The sequence below is a fragment of the Lissotriton vulgaris genome, chromosome 6, assembly GCF_964263255.1.
Source record: "Lissotriton vulgaris chromosome 6, aLisVul1.2, whole genome shotgun sequence".
Classification (NCBI taxonomy): Eukaryota; Metazoa; Chordata; class Amphibia; order Caudata; family Salamandridae; genus Lissotriton; species Lissotriton vulgaris.
Genome location: NC_141694.1, coordinates 1,673,019,518 through 1,673,042,885, shown reverse-complemented (window position 1 = coordinate 1,673,042,885; position 23,368 = coordinate 1,673,019,518). Strand labels below are relative to the sequence as shown.

General features: G+C 47.3%; 2 protein-coding genes across 3 annotated transcripts in view; one reads left to right on the top strand and one right to left on the bottom strand.

Annotated features, from left to right (window-relative positions):
* DTL (denticleless E3 ubiquitin protein ligase adapter) overlaps positions 1-11,721 on the bottom strand; it is a 78,511-nt gene extending 66,790 nt beyond the window's left edge. Inside the window, exons 1-5 of the mRNA XM_086927849.1 lie at positions 11,588-11,721; positions 4,321-4,446; positions 3,795-3,884; positions 3,299-3,360; positions 3,039-3,159 (exon numbers count right to left, since the gene is read on the bottom strand). Coding sequence (XP_086783975.1) covers positions 3,039-3,159; positions 3,299-3,360; positions 3,795-3,884; positions 4,321-4,446; positions 11,588-11,639 — 451 coding nt within the window. The 5' untranslated portion in view covers positions 11,640-11,721. The remainder of the gene's footprint in view (positions 1-3,038; positions 3,160-3,298; positions 3,361-3,794; positions 3,885-4,320; positions 4,447-11,587) is intronic.
* Positions 1-23,368, top strand: part of INTS7 (integrator complex subunit 7) — a 363,775-nt gene that overhangs the window by 206,095 nt on the left and 134,312 nt on the right. Inside the window, exon 1 of one of the 2 annotated variants that reach the window (XM_086927847.1) lies at positions 11,761-12,375. The exons of the other annotated variant lie outside the window; for it this stretch is intronic. Within the exon in view, the coding sequence (XP_086783973.1) occupies positions 12,288-12,375 (88 nt within the window). The 5' untranslated portion in view covers positions 11,761-12,287. Of the gene's footprint in view, positions 1-11,760; positions 12,376-23,368 lie in introns of those variants that run through there. 2 annotated transcript variants of the gene reach the window in all.

The following is a 23,368-nucleotide window of genomic DNA, read 5'->3' as shown; positions in this document are numbered from 1 at the left end:
CCACCGGTAAGGCAGGTGTTGCAGATTGGAACTTAGGGACGCCAAACAGCATACGTGCTGCTGCACTTTGAAGACATTGAAGCTTGTTTGCAAACTGCAACTGCATGTTCAGGTAAAGACCATTGAAGTAGTTTAATTTTGACAGGACTAAGGGGGTAACAACAGTTTTTTGCAGGGCCGGTGGAATATAAAGAAGGATCTTACAGTTTTTGGTGTGTAAAAAAATAGAGGAGATAGTGACATTAACATGATCACCAAAGGCGAGTTTGTTGTCCAGTAAGACACCTATGTTTTTTGCCTTCCTAACAGTTACTGGGAGATTCCTTAATGCTTAACCACCAAGATGGTAATCGGAGGGAAACCTCCTTGTCAAACAGAAGGACCTCCGTCTTCCCAGAATTTAAGTTCAAGCTGTTTTATCCATCCAGTCATTAACTGCCAACATACACTTATGAAGTCTATTTATGGTGTTGACGTCACTGCTTGAAAGGGAGACAACGATCTGGGTGTCATCTGCAGAGGACGTAAAGGAGAAGCTAAATGATTTTTATCAGTCCAGCCAGTGATTTAACATTTACATTAAACAGTGTTGGGCTCAGCAAAGAACCCCTTAGGGGCTCCGCAGGGCAGGGAAAAGGGTTCAGATTTTAACTCCTTCAGAGACACTGTTTGCTCTCTGTCATGAAGAAGGAATTTTATACGAGCCAGTGCGGCCCCATTAATTCCAATACTGTAGAGACGGTCAACCCACAATCCGTAGTTGACCGTATCAAATGTAGGTGACAAATCTAGAAGGATATGGACTGCTCTCCCACCTCTATTAAGAGTTGCCCTGTCAGTGGCCACTATCATAGCTGTTTCCGTGCTGTGGCCGCTCCTAAATCTGAACTGAGTGGGATCTAGGAGCTGGTGTTTCTGAATAAAAGTAGCCAATTGCCAATTTAAGGCCTTCTCTATAATTTTAGCTTGAAAAGGAAACCTGGAAATGGGGTAACAACTATTAAGGCCCTTAGGTTCAAGGTTAGGTTTCTTTAACAGTTACCTATGCCATCAGGGACAGCATTACTCCTTGTAATTAACACAATCTACATTCTCATAATAAATACCCAACCTGTCTCCATGCATTCAACTTTCGTTTGGTCTATCTTACCTTTTCAAATGGCAAGGTTCATAAAAAAACTACCTATGAAACAAAGATGCACATCCCAAGTTCACACTACAATTGAGACAAAAATATTGAATTGATCAAAGTAATGTATAGGTTACAAAATAACCATTGTTTATTAATGGACAGGGGTCACTATGTGACAATGCTGACAGTTAGGCAAACTTATTTTAAAATTTCAACATGTCATTAAGCACTACACAGCCAAAAGAAATGTGCTTAATGATATAGTAAACTCCTATATTATAGCACTAAAGATAAATTGATTTCAAATGATGAGGTGTATTAGAACACTGAAATGTTGGTAGATCCATCGAAAACAATGGAGTAGCTCCGGGCTTATAACGGATGGTATAAGCCCGGAGCTCCAACATTCCAATGTTTCTTTGTTCACAGCTCTGGCTGTGAACAAAGGCCTCAGGGAGCCTGAGGGGATTTCAATCCCTTCGCGCTCCCTGAAGGCTTTGTTTTATTTGTTAGAACATTCTGCCCTCTAGTGGCAGAATATTCCAATAGCCTTATAGCCTTCGTAGCAGTGCTATACCGGCTATTAAAGTCCCAGCTGCCTTGTTAAAGTCCCTCGCCTTCGGCTCGGGCCTTTAACGCTGCAGCGGGCCTTTAATAGCCGGTATAGCCTGCTATGGCGGGCTATAATCCATCTGCGGAATAATCTGCTGATGTTAACAAAAAAATGTGTTTCTAGCTCAAAACGGTTCAAAAGTTACAAAAAACGGAGTGAGGTGCTTGCGTGCAGTTAAGGCCCTTTGCAAAGGTTGAGTGGTGATGTTTTCATTGTTTAGTGCTATATTTGGGTGTTAAACTGGTACTAATGAGGTGCACCAATACCCAGGCAGTGTTAACAAGTGTAAAAGTATGCCAAAATATTGAAGTTATACTATCACAAAATGTGCCGCATTATTTGCCTTTCTTGCCACATAATTTAATGAACCCTGCCGCCTAATTCCAGTCACCCTGACGATAGTTAATATAAATCAAGGACACAAAATTTAACTATGGTCGGTACGGTCAATTTAGCTCCAAATTGAAGGTGGACAAAGGTGCAGGTAAAACGACGCAGTTGGCAAAGTAGTAAGAAAAGATCCAATAAGAGGTGGACGGACTGAGTGGTGGTCAAAAAGGACTGTTCAAAAATTAGCTCCCGCCCTCATGTCCCTCTTCAATCACTTAACATTCTGCTATCACACACACAGTTAAAAGGGATTAGATATTAGTGGGGCGTGCGTTAGTAAACTTATCAAAACAGTTCATGCATTCAGTCACCTTTTACATAACCTGGGAAATGAAAGACTTGTACAATGCAAGTTTAAATGCGGTTACAAGCACCGACACTCTTCCATTGGAAGGGTGGGAAAGAACCTTGGCAAGCGATATTCTCCTTATACTTTATTGATTATGGAAGGAACACCTCATGAAAGAGGCCAATGTTAGTCCTGTTTTGTCTATGCCAGGCCTCCTTGAAGACACAAATAAAGATATTTTGCTAGCCTTATATTCCAACAGAACACATCTTCATGATGCTAGTGCCTTGTACTTCCTAAACGGAATACATGTATGTCGCGCTAACAATATGAGCGACTAGATGCCTCAGTGTAAAGATAATATTGTTAAAACAGTGACAACTGATGCACATCTCTTTGCCCAAGATATCATAACATACTTGCCAACCTTGCTATAACTGAATCAATAAAAGCAGTGCAATATTCATTTTACTGACATAGTGGAGTACTTTAATTTAGTACAGTGAAACGCCTCTTGCACTGAACTGGAAACATTCCAAAATGGTTGTCTTTGTTTGTACCATAGACTGGTGCACTCTTAGAAAGTGTATCCTTTTATTTTACTTTATACTTGCCTTGCTCAAACTTGGAGAAGGCCACGGATTTCAGACTGCACTGATGGCCTTTGCAAGCACCTATAAGTTCGCCAGCTCTCACGTCCCACAGTTTTGCAGTTTGATCTCCTGAAGCAGTCACCTTATATTAAAAATCAAAGCTCCAAAAAGTGAGTTGGGGTGAATAAAAAATAAATTAAAAAAACAAACAGATAATTCCAATTGCAATAATCTAATAGAGAATGGCTGGTAGAATTTATACAGGAAGACTGTCATCTTACCAACTTGTGCTCCCCAGGGACCCAAGCGATGTCAAAAACTGCATTTGAGTGAGCCATCCATTCTGAAATTTAGAGCAAAAGGTGTCCACATTTTCATAATAAGCAAGTATGTTCCAGTAACAAACCAAAAGAGAAACTTTTTTCAGTTCAGGTGCTGTGCTCAAGTTGCAATCGAGGAGCTGGAATTGTACCAGCATTTAAACTTGTTAAATGGTTGCATTTACTAAGACAGTGTACAAACCACACCATTCTCCCAGAAAGTATGAACGAAATGCAGCTTTAGCTGCTTAGCAAATGTGTACTCTTAGAGAACCACCAACACTCTGTTAGCTAAGGTGTTTTTAGAGGCACGTATAGCTAGTGTTGGAGTAATACTGTAATTTACTACACGTTGTACTGCAATTCTTTTCTACACCTGCAGGTGCAAAACGGCATAAAATGTGCAGATATTTAGTAATTTATTTTAGATGATTGGTAAAAGGAAAATAATATATACCTCTAAAAATCTGTGTGTTTGACGCAGTCTTGTACAGACTGACCAAGCCTTCTTCATTTGCTACTGCAAGAACATGATGCATGTCTGGTGCTGCAAAACAAATGACCGCACTGAACACTGGAACAATTTCAATTGAAACAAAAACTGTCTCCATAACATATTAAAAAAAACGCACACACCAGGCGTTTTATTTGGTATGCACACACTCAAAACATGCGGCCGGAACCTGGGTGGCAGGGTCAGTTAGTAATGCTGGGTACCATAAAGCTGAGTAACATGTTTCAGACTGGACTGCCTTTTTTGGGTTTTCTCTAACTTATACTCAGTTATGAATAAATACAAGTTGCTGTAACCTGCTGTTTGTCAGAATTACTATGTCAAAGCAGCATGTTATAATACTACATTTTCTTGTGAATGCTGCATGAAGAGCAGTCTGTTGCTTTACAAAGTCTTTGCACCTGACCACCCCAACCTCGCATACAGCTGGAATGAAATCCCCAGCTACGCAAGTTAGCTTTGCACTCACCTGTACAAAACGTGCACCCAAACGGAGGAACTGGCAGTTCCATTTCCCCATAGGAAATATGCTCATCTTGTCTGGTGCACTGAAAACATTCCAAAAGAGACTGGAGTGGATAGCCCGATGACCAGCCTAAAAGCAAACAGGAAGGTGTAAGAACACATTTGCACTTCATTGTTGACACAGTACTGCTCTTCACATCTTTGTGATTTTCGGAAAGAACCAGAACATTTTACCCATATTGAGAAATCATCAGATTTGAGAAACTTTTTAGGCAACACATAACTTGTGGTGTCAAGTGCCTTTCTCCAAGGTTGCAATGACAGTGCCAGTCTTTATCAAGTACTGCACATTTGTGTTTGCTTGCCTGGTATCACAAGAGTAAACTAATTCGGCCCTTTAGCAAGCTGCATCTTTTCGGAAGCCCTTTGTTATTTTTTATTTTATTGCTTTGCCCTTGCGTAACATTCATGAAAGATATTTTGCAAACTAAAACGTATTTGTTAATCTTATAGCATCAAACACTAATGTATAGTGCCCATGTTTTTAACACAATTGAAAGTACTAAAAATACTCAGGCATATCAGAATATAAAAGCATACATTCCTGTAACTGCGCATGCATGAAGTCCAAAATGTTGACACAGTTAAATAAGCGTAAAAAACTTGCGTCTGTGCTAAATACTAATTCATCAATACCTCTCCATTCCACTCATTTAAAATGTTATTTGTGAGTCTATGTGCAACAATCCTTTAGAAGTGCTTGAGAGTAGCTGGTCTGTCCGAGTATGCAACATTTTTAGCGGTCCACCCATATTCTGAGCTCCTCAACATAATCTTTGGAAACCCACATCAATGGAGTCAGTGCAAAAAATAACAACAAAATAGTTCCAGTAAGATAGGTGGGTATGATTCCCCTGAGTTTATAGAAGAGACATAACAAAAGTTACAGATCTGCAACAAATCCATATTAATATACTAAAATATCCTACCACTAGATAAAGCACGTAGACAACAGAAGAAAAATAAATTAGATATTAAAGCAAAGAACAAGTGATGTGATGAAAATGTAGCAACTTAAAAGTCATTATTTGGAAAATGGAACGAAATTAGGGAAAATGCAGCCCGATTCTGATAAAAATACCAAGAAATATCCATATGATTGATTGCCACTACACTGTACAAAAAAAGGTTTAAGAAACTGTACCACACCAACCAAATCATGGAAGCCCTCAAAACGTTTCAACTATACAAGACTCACCTGGAGCTGACTGGCCCACCTGCTTAGAGAAGCATTTCAGTTGCCATTCACAAACTCTGTTAGGATCTATTAGAAATCATCAATTAAAAAAATACTAACATTTGATAATACCCAACAATCTAGAAGTCCCACCATTTCCCCTGGTACAGCCCCAATACCTCCTACCAAGACTTACTAGTCAAACCATGTGGAGCACATGTAGAAAAAATGTTTTGACTTTTTTTCTGCAAAATGGCACCAAGATCATGAATGTATCTGCTACACAGTATAGCTGGTAACTGTAGTATGCTATGCTTAGCCCTTTTCTAAATAAAAAAACAGCTGCAGACCCTCACAGGCTCATTACATTTCTATCAGAACTCAAACCTTCCACTCCACTCAGACATCTTACTTAGACCAATAATTTACTATACAAGTATTATTCAGGTTCAGACCTGCCTGAGAAGCTGAATGGGTCCTAACAGACATTAGAGAATATCTACGTATTGCCTTGGATGAAAACCAGTCGCCACTTCTCATCTTGCAAGGCCTCCGAGAAGCCTACAACATGGTAGTAATGAAACGCTGCTACCAAGACAGCACAAATGTACGTTAATCTCCAGTATTGCTCTCGAATGACACAGCCAACAAATCTGAATCGACATTTCAAAATTCGGCATTAAAAAACATTACCAGTCAAGAATATCAAATATCTGCTCTTTATTTCAGTGGGCACAGGCAAGACCAGGCACAGGACATCATGAAAATATTCAACAAAATGTATCCATCTCCTGGGAACTTACCATAGTACAGATAGACTTGAGACACCTAAGTGATGATTATTCATGTATTCCGAATCACCTTCCCCTCAAAAATCCTCAAGGTGCTCCCTACCTTGAAGGAGACCTATTCCTCATCATAATATTTTTCTAGGAACATGGAGATCAGAGGATGAAGCACAACTCCTGGGTAGGTATGTGAGGACTTCCCTTATTTATTTATTTTTATTTGCCTCTTTTGTTGGACAGATTAACTGGATACCATATGGTGCACCACGAATTGGGAAATTACCTGCGGACACAATACATATTCAACACTAGAATTGCTCTTTTGTATATATGCGATTTGGAGGGTGCAATCCCTGGTGGACCATTTCCTCTCCCATGCTTCCGGGGGTACCGGTCAGATATCTCACAGCATATCCTCTGTGATCCAGGTGTGTGCAGCCCACACCTTTGCTTTCCTTATAGGCACTTTGGTGTTATTTTCAGGGGCTCTTATGTGGCCACCATATTGCTCAGGGCTCTAACCCAGTTTTAATCTGTTTATATTTTAACTTTCTCCCCTGCGAGCATTTTGGTTAACCAGTAGTCCTTACCCTCAAGGGAGCCTGTGACTAGACAAGGGGGTTGCTGGACCCCAGTTGGTCTATTTTTAAATCCACTTGTTTTTCCTTGATCGTGCTGCAAAGCGTTGTATTGAAGCCACGCCCATCCTTTATGACGGACTATTTAGTCAACTACACAGCGCTACCGTGCACTGCGGACACACTGATGGCACACATCCACACAGTGCCCAGGTGGCCCCCTGGCGGTTTCAATCCCCAGCCCTCACAATGACCGATCTTCTCCAGAGAAGAACTTTTAGTCCTTAAATCAGGTAAGACCACAAAACCCTTCAGTAGACATAGATGCCTCTCACACTATGTCAGACGTGTAACCTCAGGTTTCTAAACTACAAGCCACATGGCTGCTATCCATCACTTTCTTCGGCTAGGCCAGGCAAGCACACAAACAAAGGCACCAAGAACCCTAAAATCAAATGTGCATTGATTAATGCAAGGTCCCAGACTTTATGGATAGTTATAATATAGATTTGACCTTCGTCACCGAAACTTGGGCTGACCCTACATCAGGCCCTGATACGGTACTGGCTATTCCCCCGGGATACACTATACATATATTAGACTGGTTACACAAGAAAGGAAGAGGTCTAGCAGTTATCTACTGTGACACAGCCACCTTCTCTCCAGCCACCCTTAACAAATGTGAAGCATTAAACTTAAACATTTAACTCAAGAAAACACATTCCTTCAATGGACTTCTTCTATAAGGTCACTGCTTTGTGATTGGTTCAGGTCAGATTGAGGATATCTGTGCTAGCCAAATAGGTATTATTAATAAAGACGCCATCAAGTGTATGGCCAGCAAGGTAGTGAGGGCCAACTATGATCTGGGTTAGGCAGAGGCAGGACATGCTATCTAATAGTGCTTCTGTGTCCCGGTCAGAGCTGTTCTCTAAATGACAACTGAAGTCACCAAACAACATGAAATAGGTTTTCAGAGAAAAGAATTCCAGAAGGAAATTCATATCTTGGACCAATCACGAAGCAATGACCTTTGAAATAGAAACAACTTCTAAAAAATAAAAAATAAAAACACTGACGATTTCCTCTTGCAATACACAAATTGACCATTTGTGACACAAAATCTAAGCACCCGATCTTAGTCGTCTATTAGCTAAAACCGAGCCAGCTCTGTCAGCGGACCCAGATAAACTTTTTCTACAGACTATGAATCATTGTTACTGTTGACAATAAATACTCTAGCACCCGCTAACCCTAGAATGCATAAAAAGGCGTTAACATTCCGGTCCTTGGTTTAGGGAAATAAGAGCTCTCAAACAAAGCTGCAGCAGGCAGGTACGTGTATGGAGGAAGAATTATACCAACTTGGAAAAAGATAAATATAAAGCACAATACAAAAAAGACGTACACTAAAAGAAAAATCTGCCTTCTTTAGGCAACAAAAAAGAGTCTTCCAAAAATTCTATGAAGGAACTTTTCCAAACAGTTACTAAACTCACCACAATGCCTGCCTCCAACACACCGGGTAGCAGCCAGGATTTCTGTAACACCCTGGCCAATTTCTTTCAGAACAAAGTGAAGGAAATCTTTGATAGATTTTCCATTAGATGCCAGTATTCTGAGCTGCCAAATGAATATGAACAAACTACCTTTCATGAATTTACACATCTTTTGGTTGATCAAGTCAGACAGCTGATTCTTACCATCAAGTCTGGGTACCCATTAGACCCTTGCCCACCTGCAATAATTCAACTTGTTGACGATGTTACTAACTACTTGGCTAAGATCTTCAGCACAGGACACTACCCTAAGCAATTGAAACATTTATAAAGAACCCCAACCTAAATCCTCAAGATGCTAATAGCTACCATCCTATATCCAGGCTTCTGTTTCCAGCCAAGATGGCTGAAAAAGCCATGAACATTCAATTGTCTTCATATATCGAAATTAACAATCTTGACGAGACCCAGTTTGGATTCAGAAGTGGCCACAGTACAGGAACTGGGCTCATTGTGGCTATAGTGGAAATTAGATCATCCTTAGCTAAGGGCGGCAAAGCAGCTCTCATCTTACTCAACCCGTCTGATGCTTTTGACACAGCCAATCACATTCATCCGATTGACAGTAAGTGGGTTATCAGGATCAAAGCACAGCCCGCCCTACTTAGCTCCTTTCTCACCGATAGGATTCACTAGGTAACCCATCAGGGATTCACCTCAAACCCATTTGTTTTACCTTGTGGGGTTCTACAGGACTCATTGAACCCGACCCTGTTCAATGTCTATGTCACTCCCCTGGCCAATTTGATTAAGTATTTTGGTTTTTCACTGGTCACCTACACAGATGACACCCAGATCATTGTTTTACTCTCCAATGACGTCCACAATCCAGGTGAGACTTTCCAGAACTAAATGGTCAGTCAGTAATTGGATTTCTGACAAATGTCTCAAATTAAATTCAACAAAGACAGAAGTCATGCTTTTCGGAAACAATGTTTCCTTTTGGTCCTCCTCTTGGTGGCCTAATGACCTAGGGATACTCCCCATGCCAGCCACAAAAGTTTTTTAAAAAAACTGTAGGTGTTCTCATAGATGACAAGCTCACCTATAAAGAAAGTCGAAGATGTCATATCCTCCTATTAAACACCTTGAGGTCAACAAAGAAAATTGTCCATCTCATACCCTTTGATTCCTCAAAGACTGTGGTCACAGCTTTAGTCCTTGCAAGACTGGACTACTGCAATGGGCTTTACAAAAATCTACCAAAAAGGGTCATTAAACAAACTCCAGACTACGCAGAATACTGCAGCACGGATGCTTCCTAATATCCCGATTCCAGTTAACATCCCAGGCCACAAGTAAGCTACATTGGCTGCCTATCGATCGGCATACCGCTTTTAAGGCACTCTGCATAGCATTCAAAGCACTTAAGGAATAGGCCAGACTACAAGAAGAACAACTTTAAATTGTATTCTCCAGGCAGATCCCTATGCTCAAGCCACTCAAGAAATCTGGTTGCTCTCCACATAAGCGTGTGAACTGGGAAGGCAGGAGTTTCATTAGACGTTTTGCTCTAAAATGGAAAAGTGTTCCTCAAAATCTGAAGTCCGCCACTACTCTCTTGGCTTTTGGAAAGTCGTTAAAAACGTGGCTTTTCTCAAACTAAATTGGCCACTTCCACTAATCACAGACAGCCAAGACGCCTCAAGGTATATGTGCCCTCTACAAATCTTTTCAATATCAACTGAACTATCATATGCGATTGACTCAAGAGTAATGTGGATAGTAAAGCAAACATCACTGCTTATCTGGAAAGCTAAGTCTGTCATGCATGTGCAGGTGGATGCAACAGTTACTGTTGCAATTCTTTCAAATATATATACTGGGCTTTGACTTCAGCCAGAAATATATTTCACGCTCACCTGACTCTTGGAAGTTTGACTTATCGGTCCATTTGGAGTGCTTGTACGGTAATGCACAAGGGGCTGTTTTTGAACTCAAATGTACACTGCATCAGTCACACGAAATTATTTTTCGCTAGGTGCGCTGTATACAGAAAGCAATGGTTTTGTGTTTTTCCCCCCAAAGCAGCAGACTATTGTGTTTTGACCAGTAGTCAAAAGAGCAACAAAAGAACTATTGGTACTGACAATTCTTGTTGAGATAAAGGAGTTTTTTCTACTTAAGTGGATTAAAGAAGATTCTCTTATTGGGGAGCAGATCGCATACTCCGCCTTCATTGTTTTGACTCAACCACATAGGCAGGCCCAACACACAAACCCTGACAGTTAAGGGACTGAGGTCCTTGGATCACCCACCAGTTCGTCCTCAGTCCACAGGGACGAAGTACTAATTACCAGCCAGCTTGTTCAAGAGGTCTACGCTTCTACAGGTTGACGCACGGCCATTTATATGCAATAACAGCATCCATCTTCCCACGTTTAGGCTACTCAACACCATCTATGCAAACATTCGCAAAAATCAGACCCCGAAGAAACCATCTACAAGAAAGCCACGTTATTCAGGAAAGAAGATCTGGAAGCCAGACTCTTCAGAAAAGCCTTCAATCAAAATTCCTGAGTGCGAAACTCCCTCCACACCGTTCTTCTCAAGCAACAGGACACAGTAAAGACTGCTTATTAGGTGGGCCAACTCAATGGATTTGTTACGATTACAGCCAATAAAGCTCATGCGTATAATTCCAACAGTGATCCATTGCAGATCACACGTCGGATCACCATGTGGTAATTACACAAACAAAGTGAGACTATTGGAACATGTCATGATCAATGGACCCAGACACGCAGGGTAGTTGAGAAGGTAACACGATCAACGCGTTTCATTTTTTTTTTAAGTACGTAAAAACATAAATTAGATTTTCATGATATGTTCTTTTTTTGGGGTGCCTAACAGGAATACTGCAGTTCCCCCCGCTAAAGATGTGGGGATCTTTTTCCGTCATGCATTAATGTGAGTCATCTAGGGGCCAGGCATTTGATGGAGTGCAATGGTTCAGACTGCGTGCCATTTCGTATGTGTGCTGATCGCAGCAGTCTTTCCCAAACTCCAGAAACTACGGCACTGGGATCGCACTGATCGCAATTGAAAGATGATCCTCCTTCTCGTGTAGAGACCCATGCGCTCCCAGATCCCCTTGTTTCTCTCTTACCGCGTTGTTTGGGGCCCCGGAGAGGTGCTCGTGACACTGAGCGGAAAAGCATAGTTCGCGGTGGGGGGCTGCAGCTGCTCGCACCGGTGATCGGCTCGGATCACAGCAAAGAAAAGGCGCCCGTTGCTTTAGGCACCGCTGACTTAGATTCCCGCGAAGTGCTCTCAAAGTGGACCAAACTACCCGCTAAAATGACATCACGAGACCTGATTGGATGAACACAGTCTGGAGCCACCAAAGCCTTCGTCATTTTCCGTTTTGCTTTTGTCACTTCCTGTACGAGTGGTGGTGACAAACTGAATGTAAAATACTTGAAAAAAGTCTGCGAACCTCTATACACAATACTGCACTCACTGACAGGCGTAACAAATATGTTACGAAGATTCAATGATTTTTAATACCGACTGGGCTGTCCTATTTTCCTAGAAAAAAAGCGATTTAAAACCGCCAGGCTTTGACTGACTCTATCATGGCCACTTGTTAGTATCAATGCGCATGCACACTTTTTTGTATTAAATACTGCACGAGGAATAACTGGAATGGACATAAAAGAAGGACAAGAAATGCTGACTTGTTCCTGCTGCGGCAAAATGCTGTATGGTCCTAGTCCTCTTTCTGTTTCAAAGCAGAGTGTTGTGTAGTGCACCAGGCTCTGTGCGTGTGATGATACTATTCCAGAGAGGCCAAGCAGAGTCGCACTATGGCTTCGGGCAGGTCATTTCTGGCAGATGCCGGACACGGAGAGCAGGAGCTGGATGCCAACTCGGCACTGATGGAGTTAGATAAAGGTAACAAAGTACCGGGTGTGAAAAGATCACACCGCGGGGCTGTAGGATCCTGTTTATTTATGTAAATAACCTGTCACTTTTACCCCTAGCTGCTCAACCAGTGTGAATGTGCTGCGTGGAATGGTGGTGTGTTGATGATGAATGGAATGTTTGGGTGCCTGTGTGATGTGACAGCTGGAGTATGGGCTGAGCATCAGGCAGGCTGCTCCTGGTGGAGCTGCTTCACATGAACATAACATCTTGTAACTAAGATCAAATAAATCATGTAGAACTATATCTCGTCTACTGGACTTACTTTACACATATTTTTTGCAACTATCTGGAGACAGACTCATGCTTGACATCTGGTCTTAATGATGATAAAGATGACATGGTAAAGACATTTTTAACACCATGTGCGCTAGCGGAATTCCGCTCGCACGCTGGGTTTTGCGGAAACGCACTTTACGTGACGAGCTGGGCTCGTCATCAGCGTGCGAGGAGGCTACGCCATGACGAGCCCAGCTCGTCATCAGCGTCGAAGGGGTTAAAACTGAAGGAACCTACAGAAACTACAGAGGGTACAGCGCAAATTACATTTTCAGAAGGAAGATGTTCACAGAAGAGAACAGGTGTCAACAAGAAAGCAGAGAAAACCAAGCACCAGGCCTCGCAGCCCCACAAGTGTCTTTCACAGCAGACTGTCCCAGCCTGGACCTGCTTCATTTGCCTACAATGTTTTATTTCATGCAACTGGAGATCTGTTGTGAACTTTTCCACTTTAACACATCTGATTTGTGGAACATTCGACATCACAGTGGAATTTCGCACCAAGTTGCTATTAACTAGATGGTGGAAATTTAAAAGAAAAGATGCATCATCTAAAGATTACACATGTTTTGGTGTGTTTCATGTTGCCCTCTACATTGGGTGTGTGAAGCATACCGCAACGCGTACAATACAGTTGGCAAATTGACCTCTGTACTGGTGGCCGGAGGAGGCCATCAGTTGTTAGGCAAACATGTGTTGGGTTTTTATAATTTTTTAAAAAAATACTTATTTTCTTATTGGAGCAAGGACCGTTAAACCGTTACAGAACGGTTTCAAATGAGCAGCACAAGCTTTTCACTACGCGTGCAGCTTACCGTGTCCATAGAGCCAATTGGATGTGCTTAAGGATCTCCTATGATGTTTTTTTACGCAGCTTCAGTGCGGCTGTGGGAGGCTTTGCTGCATGCTCCAACCATAAGCCACCCGGCGCTGTCGTGACTGCGTGCCGCCATCTTGGGTTGTCCTGCCCGTCTCTTATTTCGATCATCCAGGTACAAGCTCTGCAGTCGGGGTGACATTATATGAACAACAAAGATCATATTCCAGCACCAAACCTTGTGGCATGGATAGAAGGTAACATTTAGAATCAGATTTTTTTTTTGTTCAATACACTGTTCAAGAGTTGTCATGTCGCCGAGTGGCGTTTCCACTTGTCCTTAGCTGTAGTGAATACCTCTTCTATCCGGATGTGGTGTGGCATGGTTGCTTGTCGTTCTTGTACTCAAACAAGAGGTTGTTGGTGAACTTACCAACATCTGGATGATTTTTCATAACTTTGGGATTGATCTTCTTCTCACCCAATTTTTGTTTGAGTTCTTGTGTTCGGTTATTGTTTAGGGACATGAATATTTCTACACTGTTTTATTACATGTTGACTAGTATCAGGGGAGTGTAGGGGATTCCTACACAGAATCCTGTGGTGCTCCTGCGGAGGATAGTGACCTCTGTGTTCTAAGTTTTTTTTTATCATCAAGTTCAAAAGACCAAGAAAGTTCATCAGAATATTCTTTAATCCAAAGTTCATATATTGTTTTTCATATAGACTCGGGTAATGTTCAACAGATATTCAACATGTTATTCGCCACCAAAACGATTCATAATACCAAAATCCCAATGCATTTCGGGACGGGGGTCCCTTCGTCAGGGGAATAACGTTACTCTGTGAAAGAAGCCAAACACTGTGTCAGGGGGCGGACATTATCTACTAAAACGAAAAGAGAAAACAAAAGATGGCATAGGAACCTCACCGTTATATGAGTGATTATAAGAAAAAAGACAGTGAGTGACAAAACATGCTGCAAACAGATTCGAGAATGGTCAGGTGACAAGAGGTATACCGCAAAAAAAGACTGTGAGTGACAAAAATGTGCTGCAATACGATACGGGAATAATCGGGTAACAAGAGGTACACCACAAGTGTTTACACAAATTAGCAATCAGGAAATGTGAGTACGAAGAAATAAAGTAAAAGCCCATTAAACAGCACACAAAGGAATTAAAACAAACGAGCTTCCAAGACAGAACTCCTGAGGCGGGAGCAACGAGCGAGCCCTTCGGAAAAATTTGATTTTATTGTGTATTTCTTGTGTACTATCTTGTGTACTTGCGCACTTTTAAAAAAACTTACTTCTGGCAACATCCTTGCTATTACCCCTTCCCCGCACAGCTGATCTGAACGCTGTCGCGGGCCGCCATACCTTGCCACGTCATTACGGGGAAGCCTGGTGAGGCCACGCCCCCTTCATCACGGGCCACGCCCCTTCCTGTTTTCCACCTACATAAACCATGTGCCTTCCACGGCCGCGCAGCGGGCGCGCCGAAGGCGCGCCAAAGGCAAGCCCGTCTGCGCCCGTCCGCGCCAGGACGGGCCTGAGGGCATGCCATGCCGCCCAGCCTATTACATATTCCCCCCAAGCACTCAGGGACTTTCAGCACACCGTCATTCTACCATCCCCTACGACTTTGCATCGCATTACGTCAGCAGGCCTCTCGCGCCCTAATCAACTCCTCCCCAATGGCCGCATACCCTTAGCATTGCCACCAGTGAACACTACATCCCTCAGGGTATCTTATCTTAACACCCGCTCACTGGTGAAGCACTCTGAGGATATTTTTATCCTGCTAACTAGCTCGAACCCCGACATGCTTTTACTGACAGAAACATGGCTTACCTCAGAGTCCATGCCGGATATTCTGGCAGCCCTCCCCCCCGATTACTACATCCTTCGCGCCGACCGCCCTGGCGACCGGCCTGGGGGTGGAGTAGCGGCCATTATTTCCAAGCGTCTGATATCCTTATCCTCTTACTCCCTTCCTTTACCTGAGGTGGAGAACTTAATTATCAGCGTGCAAACGGACGTTGGCCCCCTCACTTTCCTTTTACTCTATCGGCCCCCACACCCCATGCCATCTTTTCCCACCATTCTAAGTGAACAACTGTCTTCCCTTCTTATTTCGCACTCCCGCCTCGCCATTTTTGGCGATCTGAATTACTGGTTTGGCGACAGTCACGCCGGCCCTCATGCTACTGAGCTTTTTGAGACGCTTAAAAGTCTGAACCTTGTCCAACATGTCTCCGAACCCACTCACATCAAGGGACATGTTTTGGACCAGATCTGGACCTGCAACCTGGAGCTGTCCCCACCAGTCATACGTCCGTGTGCCTGGTCTGACCATCACTTGGTAGACACCATCATCACGGCTGCTGTTCAGGCTCCTGCTCCCTTGATGGCCGGCGGCCTTGCCCGCAAATGGAGCTCATATGACTCCCAGGGATTTCTTACTGCCCTGGCTGACTCCTGCCCGGCGATCTCTGACCCTATTGACACGGACAGGCTAGAACATAACGTGGCCACCTGGCTCGAGTCGGCCAGTGATCGGTTTGCCCCCTTGGTTAAATTCCCCTGTACCAGACACAGGAACTCTCACAGGTGGTTTTCCGACTACCTCAAAGCCCGGAAACTCAAAACTCGCCAGTTGGAACGCATCTGGAGACACGATTATTCTGACCTAGCCAAACAATCTTACCTGACTGCCCGCAAAGAATTTAAGACAGCTATCCGTTCAGCAAAAACCGAACACTTCGCCAGTAGGATCTCTCTGGCAGCTAACAAATCTAAGCAGGTGTTCAGAGTTTTGAACGAGTTAACCACAGACGACAGGACCCTACCAGCCCAGACCCCTACTCAGGAGGCCTGTGACACCCTGAACTCGTTCTTCCTAGAAAAATTTCCACAATTAAAAAATCCATTCCTTCACTCCCCCAACTGTCACTACCGGATACATCCCTCAATAACCCCCTGTCCTTCACTTCTTTTCCGGCTCTAGACTCTTCTTCTCTGGCGGAACTAGCCACTCGTGTAAAATCCGGCTCCCCAAATGACTGCTGCCCACCGTCCGTTTTGCGGAGCATATGTCTCAATTTACCTGACAGTATCCTACATCTACTTAATAGCTCCCTCAGCAGCGGCATTTGTCCCACTTCCTTTAAGGAAGCCATTCTGGTACCCTTACTAAAAAAACCTGGCGCCGACATGACAGAGCCATCGAACTACCGCCCCATTTCCCTTCTCCCTTATTTCTCTAAACTTATGGAGGCTCACGTCACTCGCTGCCTGTCCAGGTTTATAGAATCCTCTGGCTACCTTGTACCAACCCAGGCCGGCTTCAGACCCGCCCATTCTACAGAAGCCGTTATCCTGGCAGTCCTTGACACACTCAGAGGCAACGCGGACGCGGGAAAACGCCAAGCCCTCGTCTTACTGGATTTGTCGGCCGCGTTCGACACGGTGGATCATGACATCCTTCTCCACCGTGTCGGGCAGGCGGGCATCCAGGGCGTTGCTTATGAGTGGGTCAGGTCCTTCCCTACGGGGAGAACACAGGCGGTCCGCCTTGGCCCCTACACTGCTAAAAAAAACTCTCACATCCTGTGGTGTTCCCCAAGGCTCTTCCCTCTCCCCGCTCCTCTTTAATCTTTACCTCCGGCCACTCATTCAATCACTTCTTTTTTTTTTCACAACAAGTTTATTGATAAAGATGAGCACATGTGATAGAGTGGCCCCCTACAAGCAGGATGGCACCACCAAACATACCGAGAAAATCATGTAGATAGGACTAAACGTCCAGCCAAGAAATCAATGCATTACAAGGATACAGGAAACATTAACCCCGTCTTTACCTTTTCATCTACCCAACAACCCAACTCCCAGAACCCTCCCCCGGATCCCACCCTAACCCCAGGCATGTGTGCATATACAGTATCGGCGTAAGTTCCTAGTGCGGCAAGTGCAGGTGTGGGGGAGCGGGGTCACCAGGCCACATGGGGCTAAAGATCTTCCTCCGGTTCAGCAGGGGGGTCCAGGTGTAAGCCCCTGTGGTCTGCCCACCTTTTCCATATTTTAAAGTGTTTACGGGGGCATCCCCGAGCCTCGAAGATCGGGCGTTCCAAACCCATACAGAAGTCAATGCCAGCCTTCCACGCACTCAGGGGGGGGGGCCTCACATCCTTCCATGCTCGGGCCAGATCTCTCTTGGCCACCACCAGCCCCAGGAGGAGCAGGTGCCTTTTGTAGATATTTCCACCCACCCCCTCTAGGATGTGCAGCAGGCCCAAACGGTGGGTACGGGGGAGGGTCCAGCCCAATACCTCTGACAAACAGCCCCATACACCTCTCCAGAAGCCAATCAGTCTGGGGCACGACCATACTGTGTGGAGTAACGTACCTATCCCCGACCCACACCGCAGGCAGTCCGGGGTCTCAATCAGTCCCGCCTTCCACAGACGCTCACGCGTATAGTAGGCCCTATGGAGAATTTTGAATTGTATGAGCCGAAAGCGCATTGCAATAGCCGCACCCCTCGGGGACTCCAGGGCCTCTCGCCAATCATCCTCATCCAACTGACCGATGTCGGCCTCCCAGGAAGCCTTCAGCGGGAGGAGGGTGGAGGAGCAATGGATGACCATAGTCTGGTAGATGCGCGAAAGTTTTCTATCTCCAAGGTCGCCCATGAAGACTTTCGCTTCGATCGGGCTGAAATCAGGGAGTGAGTCAAGGTTGGTAAGACTGGGCAGCAGCGCATGCCGAAGTTGTAGATATCGAAAGAATTGAGTTTGGGGCATACCAAATTCGGTGCAAAGGGCCTCGAAGGATTTGAGCGTCGTGCCGGACAGCACATGGCCTAATTGCGAGATACCAATCGCGTCCCAGCCGTCGAATCCCGATAGCTTAGACAGTTCCGGCAGCATGCCGTTATGCCACAGGGGCGTCTCCGCGGTCAGTCTGCCCCACCAGCCCATGCGACGCAAGGCCTGCCGCCACACCGCAAAAACAAGTCGCGTAACCCTCGGCAACGAGCGACACAGTCTGGGTGAATAGAGGATGGTGTGAAGCGAGTTATCACCCATCAAGGCACGCTCCAGGGCATAAGCTGGGTCTCCACCATCGCCATACCACCAGTCATTCAGGATGAGAAGGTGCGCGGCCTGATAATATGACAGTAAATCTGAAGTGGCCAAACCCCCACAGTAGGTGGACAGAAAGCAAGTACGCAACGCAACTCTGGCAGCACCTCCAGCCCACAGAAAGCGGCCCAGCACCGAGTTGACCTGCCTAAACCACTGAGGCGGGATGGGATACGGATGGTTCTGTAATTGGTATAATAGGCGCGGTAGCGCCACCATTTTAAATATAGCGGAGCGGCCAAAGATTGATAGGGGCATCCGAGACCAGGTTTTAACATCTGACTGTACCCGCTCCCAGACTGGTATGAGATTACGGTCCCATGCAATGTCCGCCGAGTCTGAGAGAAACACGCCCAGGTACTTGAGCCCGGTCGTGGCCACTTGCAGCCCGGAAGCCCAGGGGTCAGTCACCTCGCCCCCCTCCAACACCCACAGCGTGGATTTATGGGGGTTTAGAAACAGGCCAGAAGCCTCCCCAAACAGTTGCATAACCTCTAGGACACACGGGCCTGAGCGCCGCAGGTCGGTAAGGAAGAAGAGGACGTCATCGGCGTACAGTGCGATTTTGTCAGACAGGGTGGCAGTCCACTGGAAGCCCCGTATCAGCGCGTCCTGGCGCACCCTGGCAGCCAAAGGCTCCATGGCGAGTGCAAATAAATAAGGGGAAAGAGGGCACCCCTGTCTAGTCCCGCGGCCGATACGGAACATCTCCGAAACTGCCCCGGCGACCCGCACCGAGGCCGTGATATCCGTATAGAGGAGCCGGACATACGACAGAAAGACCGGGCCCAGGTTGAGACAGCGCAGCAAGGCAAATAGGAACGACCAGCTGACGGAGTCAAACGCCTTATCAATGTCGGCCAGTAACAGTGCCGCCTGGTCCCCTAAGGTCCCAATGGCGTCGATCGCCGCCTGTGCGCGACGGATATTATGCCGCGTCGCCCTGCGAGGCATGAAGCCTGCCTGGTCCGGATGGACTAAGTCTGTGATATGCGGAGCGAGCCTGTTCGCCAGGGCCTTGGCCAAGACCTTGGCCTCAACATTAATCAACGAGATGGGCCTATAAGAGTCATGGCGATCCGGGGGTCTGCCCGGTTTCAAGAAGACCACTATCTCGGCATGGCGCCAGTCCGGGGGCAACACCCCTCGCCCACGCGCCACCTCAAGCGCCCGACGATACGGAGAGCCAAGCTGTACATGAAATTTCTTGAAAAATTCACTCGGGTAGCCGTTAGGGCCAGGAGCCCTGCCAGTGCTGAGCTGCCCCAGTGCATCACCCAACTCCTCTGCTGTGAGGGGCGCCTCTAGGGCCGTCTTGGTCTCATCTGATAGCTGCACCGGCGGCAGCTCTGCGAGAAAGCGAGTCAGCTCGCTGTCAGACAGGTGGTCGTGCGGGGCGTACTGGGTTGAATAGTACGTAGCAAAGCTCGTCGCCAGTTCGTGCGGGTCGGTCAAGACCTCTCCCCCACCATTCGTAAGGCCTGGCAGCAGGAGGGGTTGGAAAGTTTGGTGGCACAGTCGATGGAGCATGGAACACGACTTGTCCCCCCATTGATACACCCTACTTCTGGTGGCCAGCCATGCCTGTCTGGCTTCATCCATCAGGAGGGCCCCGTATGTTTGCTGTGCCTGTAACAGCAGACGTATCCCGACTTCATCGCCGCCGTCGCGGCTTTCCTGTTCCAGGGTCGCCACTCGCGCGGCCGCTTCGGTAGTTTGCTCCCGACGCTTTCGCCGAGCTGCCGAGCACCATGCAATATCTATCCCCCGTAGGGTAGGCTTCATGGCTTCCCATACCGTTCCTACATCGGCATCCCCAACTAGGTTTTCCCGCCAGTAGTGGTCAATGGATTCGCGCAGGTGATTAGCATACTCCGGTTGCAGGAGATGCCAAGAGGACATCCTCCAACGGAACGGCTGCCTCTTCCGGGTGAGCTCCACATCAACAGAGACAGGGGAGTGGTCGGACAGGCCCCTAGGCAAGATGTCAGCGCTCTTTACTCTACACAAACATTCCCCAGGCACAAACACACAGTCAAGCCTCGAGAACGAGCCGTGCACAGCTGAGACATAAGTATATTCCCGGGCTGCGGGGTGCATGTGTCGCCAAGCATCCACCCAGCCCAAACCCTCACTCATTGCACGTAGTCTGGTGGGTGAAGGGGACGGGGGCTGAACCTCGATCCCCCCTCGGCGCCTATGGCGATCCACGCATATATTCATCACATCGTTCCAATCTCCTCCAATCACAGCCAACGACCCGGCAATGTCCTCCCATACTGCAAACAACCTCTCAGCCAGGGCCCATTGGAGGGGGGGAGGGGCGTACACGCTGCCAAACACCACTGAGTCCGTGCCCACCATGCCTTTAACAAACAAGTAGCGACCCTGGGGATCAGCCCACTGCTTCTCATGGGTGTACGCCACTCTACGGTGGATCAAAATGGCCACCCCCCTGGATCCCCTGGAGAATCCCGCATGGAAAACTTGTTGATAACCAAATCTCTGTAAGCCCAGAGCCTTTGTACCCATCATGTGGGTTTCTTGTAGCAATAGAAAATCTGCAACCTCTTTTTTCCCCCAGCGTAGCACAGCCCCGCGTTTAATTTTGTCTAATAAGCCCCTGACATTCCACGTAATCACCCGCATAGAGTCTTCAGGGAGTCTATGAGTCCGTTCAGCCATGGTCCATGAAGATCCACCACACAAGCCCTCCACACCCGCGCCACCCACCACACGCCATAAGGAACATGTCTGCGACACACATGCACACTACCGCCCACCCCAAGGAAACAAGCCCCAACTCTGCAGTCCCACAGCCCCAAACAAACTCAACCCCCAACTCAGCGGTCCCAACCCCGACCGCCCACATCCCACCTCCCCCCACCCTATACCTCAATGAACTATGAAGTACCTGTCGCGGCATGGGTGGTCCCGAGACTAAAACGCAGGGCCCGGGCCCACCCATACCAATGGATCCCAACATCCCCAAAGAGAACAGCAAGCTCACCCCCCTTCCCTCAGGTTCTCTCTCACAAGAGGGAGAGTGGTAGCCACTATCACGTAGTCCCCGACCCCCCACCCCACAACCCTATGTTCGATCAGGAGTCTGACGCAATACAGTCCCAGGGCAGTAGCCGTGCCGGGCAGCCATTAAGGTCCAGACGACACAGTGAGCCCGACCAGGGGGCACAGCAGTGACCGCAGAAACAGAGAGTGAAGGTCCCGGAGTCTTCAGTGGTCCGTCCCAGAATGTTCCGAATCCTCAGTCCTACCACTGGTCTGAGTCCCATCAACCGAGGCCGCGCGTCTGCGCGATTTGGAGCGCTTGGTACAACCCTTCTTCGCCGTCTGATCTCTCCGTGCTCGCGGCGATCCTTCAGGAGAGCCCGAATGGAGCCCCGGTTGAGAATTTGGTCTGAGCCGCACCGTTTCATCCGTCCACTTGAAAAGGTCCTCCGGCGTATCAAAAAACAGTGTCCGTGATTGGAAGATCACCCTCAGGCGCGCCGGGTACAACAGGGAATATTGGAGCTTGAGACCTCTCAGTTTCGCCTTCGCGGCCATGAAAGAGTGACGCTGCTGTTGCACAAGTTTGGTATAGTCAGGGAAGACCATGATCTTACAGTTCTCATATAGGAGGGCTTCCTTGATTCGAGCTTCCCTCAGCACGGCATCCCTGTCGTGATAATTCAGCAGTCTAGCGATCACCGCCCTAGGCCGCTCGCCCTCAGGCGGCCTCTGCGCCAGGGCGCGGTGCGCCCTCTCGATAACGAAGCAAGTTGAAAGCGTCCCCGGCGGCATCCACGACTCCAGCCACTGTGCGAGGAAGCGTTCCATGTTGCCCTTTTCACAGCGCTCCGGAAAGCCGATAAAGCGGAGGTTGTTGCGGCGCGCCCGCCCTTCGGCATCCTCCACACGGAGCGCCGTGATCCGCTGCGCAGATTCCATCGCCGCCATTCTTTTCTTAAGGGAGGTGACGTCTTCCTCCACCACTGTTACCCTGGATTCAGCTTCGGTGATCCGCGCCACAGCATTCCTCAGGTCTTGGCGCAGTAGAGTCACGTCCGCTCCCACTGCCCCTATCCTGGCGTCTAGCGCATCCCTCGACTGGGTGATGGCCGCCATAAGGGCTGCATTGTCTGGCCCCCCTCCGGGCGGAGCACCCCCGGACTGTCCAGAGCCCCCACTGGGCCCCGTGAATTTATCAATTGTCACCTGTTTGGCGGGGCCACCGCCCCCTCTGGTCATGGCCGCCGAGAGTAAATGGGCTTCAAGATGGGACGGAGGCGCGGGACCCCGGCCGCCCTCGATGAGATCTATGGAAGGCAGTGAGGAGGGGAGGGAAGACCGCGACCGGTCGCCAGCCCTCGGGCAAGTCTTGACTGACCCGACCCAGCGCGACTCAGTGTCCAGCTCAGAGCGTGGTCGGCCCCAGCGGCCGCCAAGAATCAGGGTCTCCTCCGGTCAGCGAACCCCCCCCGGGGGGAGGAGGTGGACAGGCCTGGTGGATCTCGCGTCAAAGCGCTGGTGTCCCCTCCGGTCCGGGTGGGGGGGGGGGGGGGGGGGGTTTAGCCACTACTCACAGTTGCTGCCAATCGTCTGCGCCGTGGGTTGAGCACCGCTGGGCGGGAACACCAGGGCCACCGACACTGGGCCGCGAAAATCAAGGTCCAGGCTGCACCCAGTCCGCCAGGCCGCTCCGGCCGCTCCCGGTCA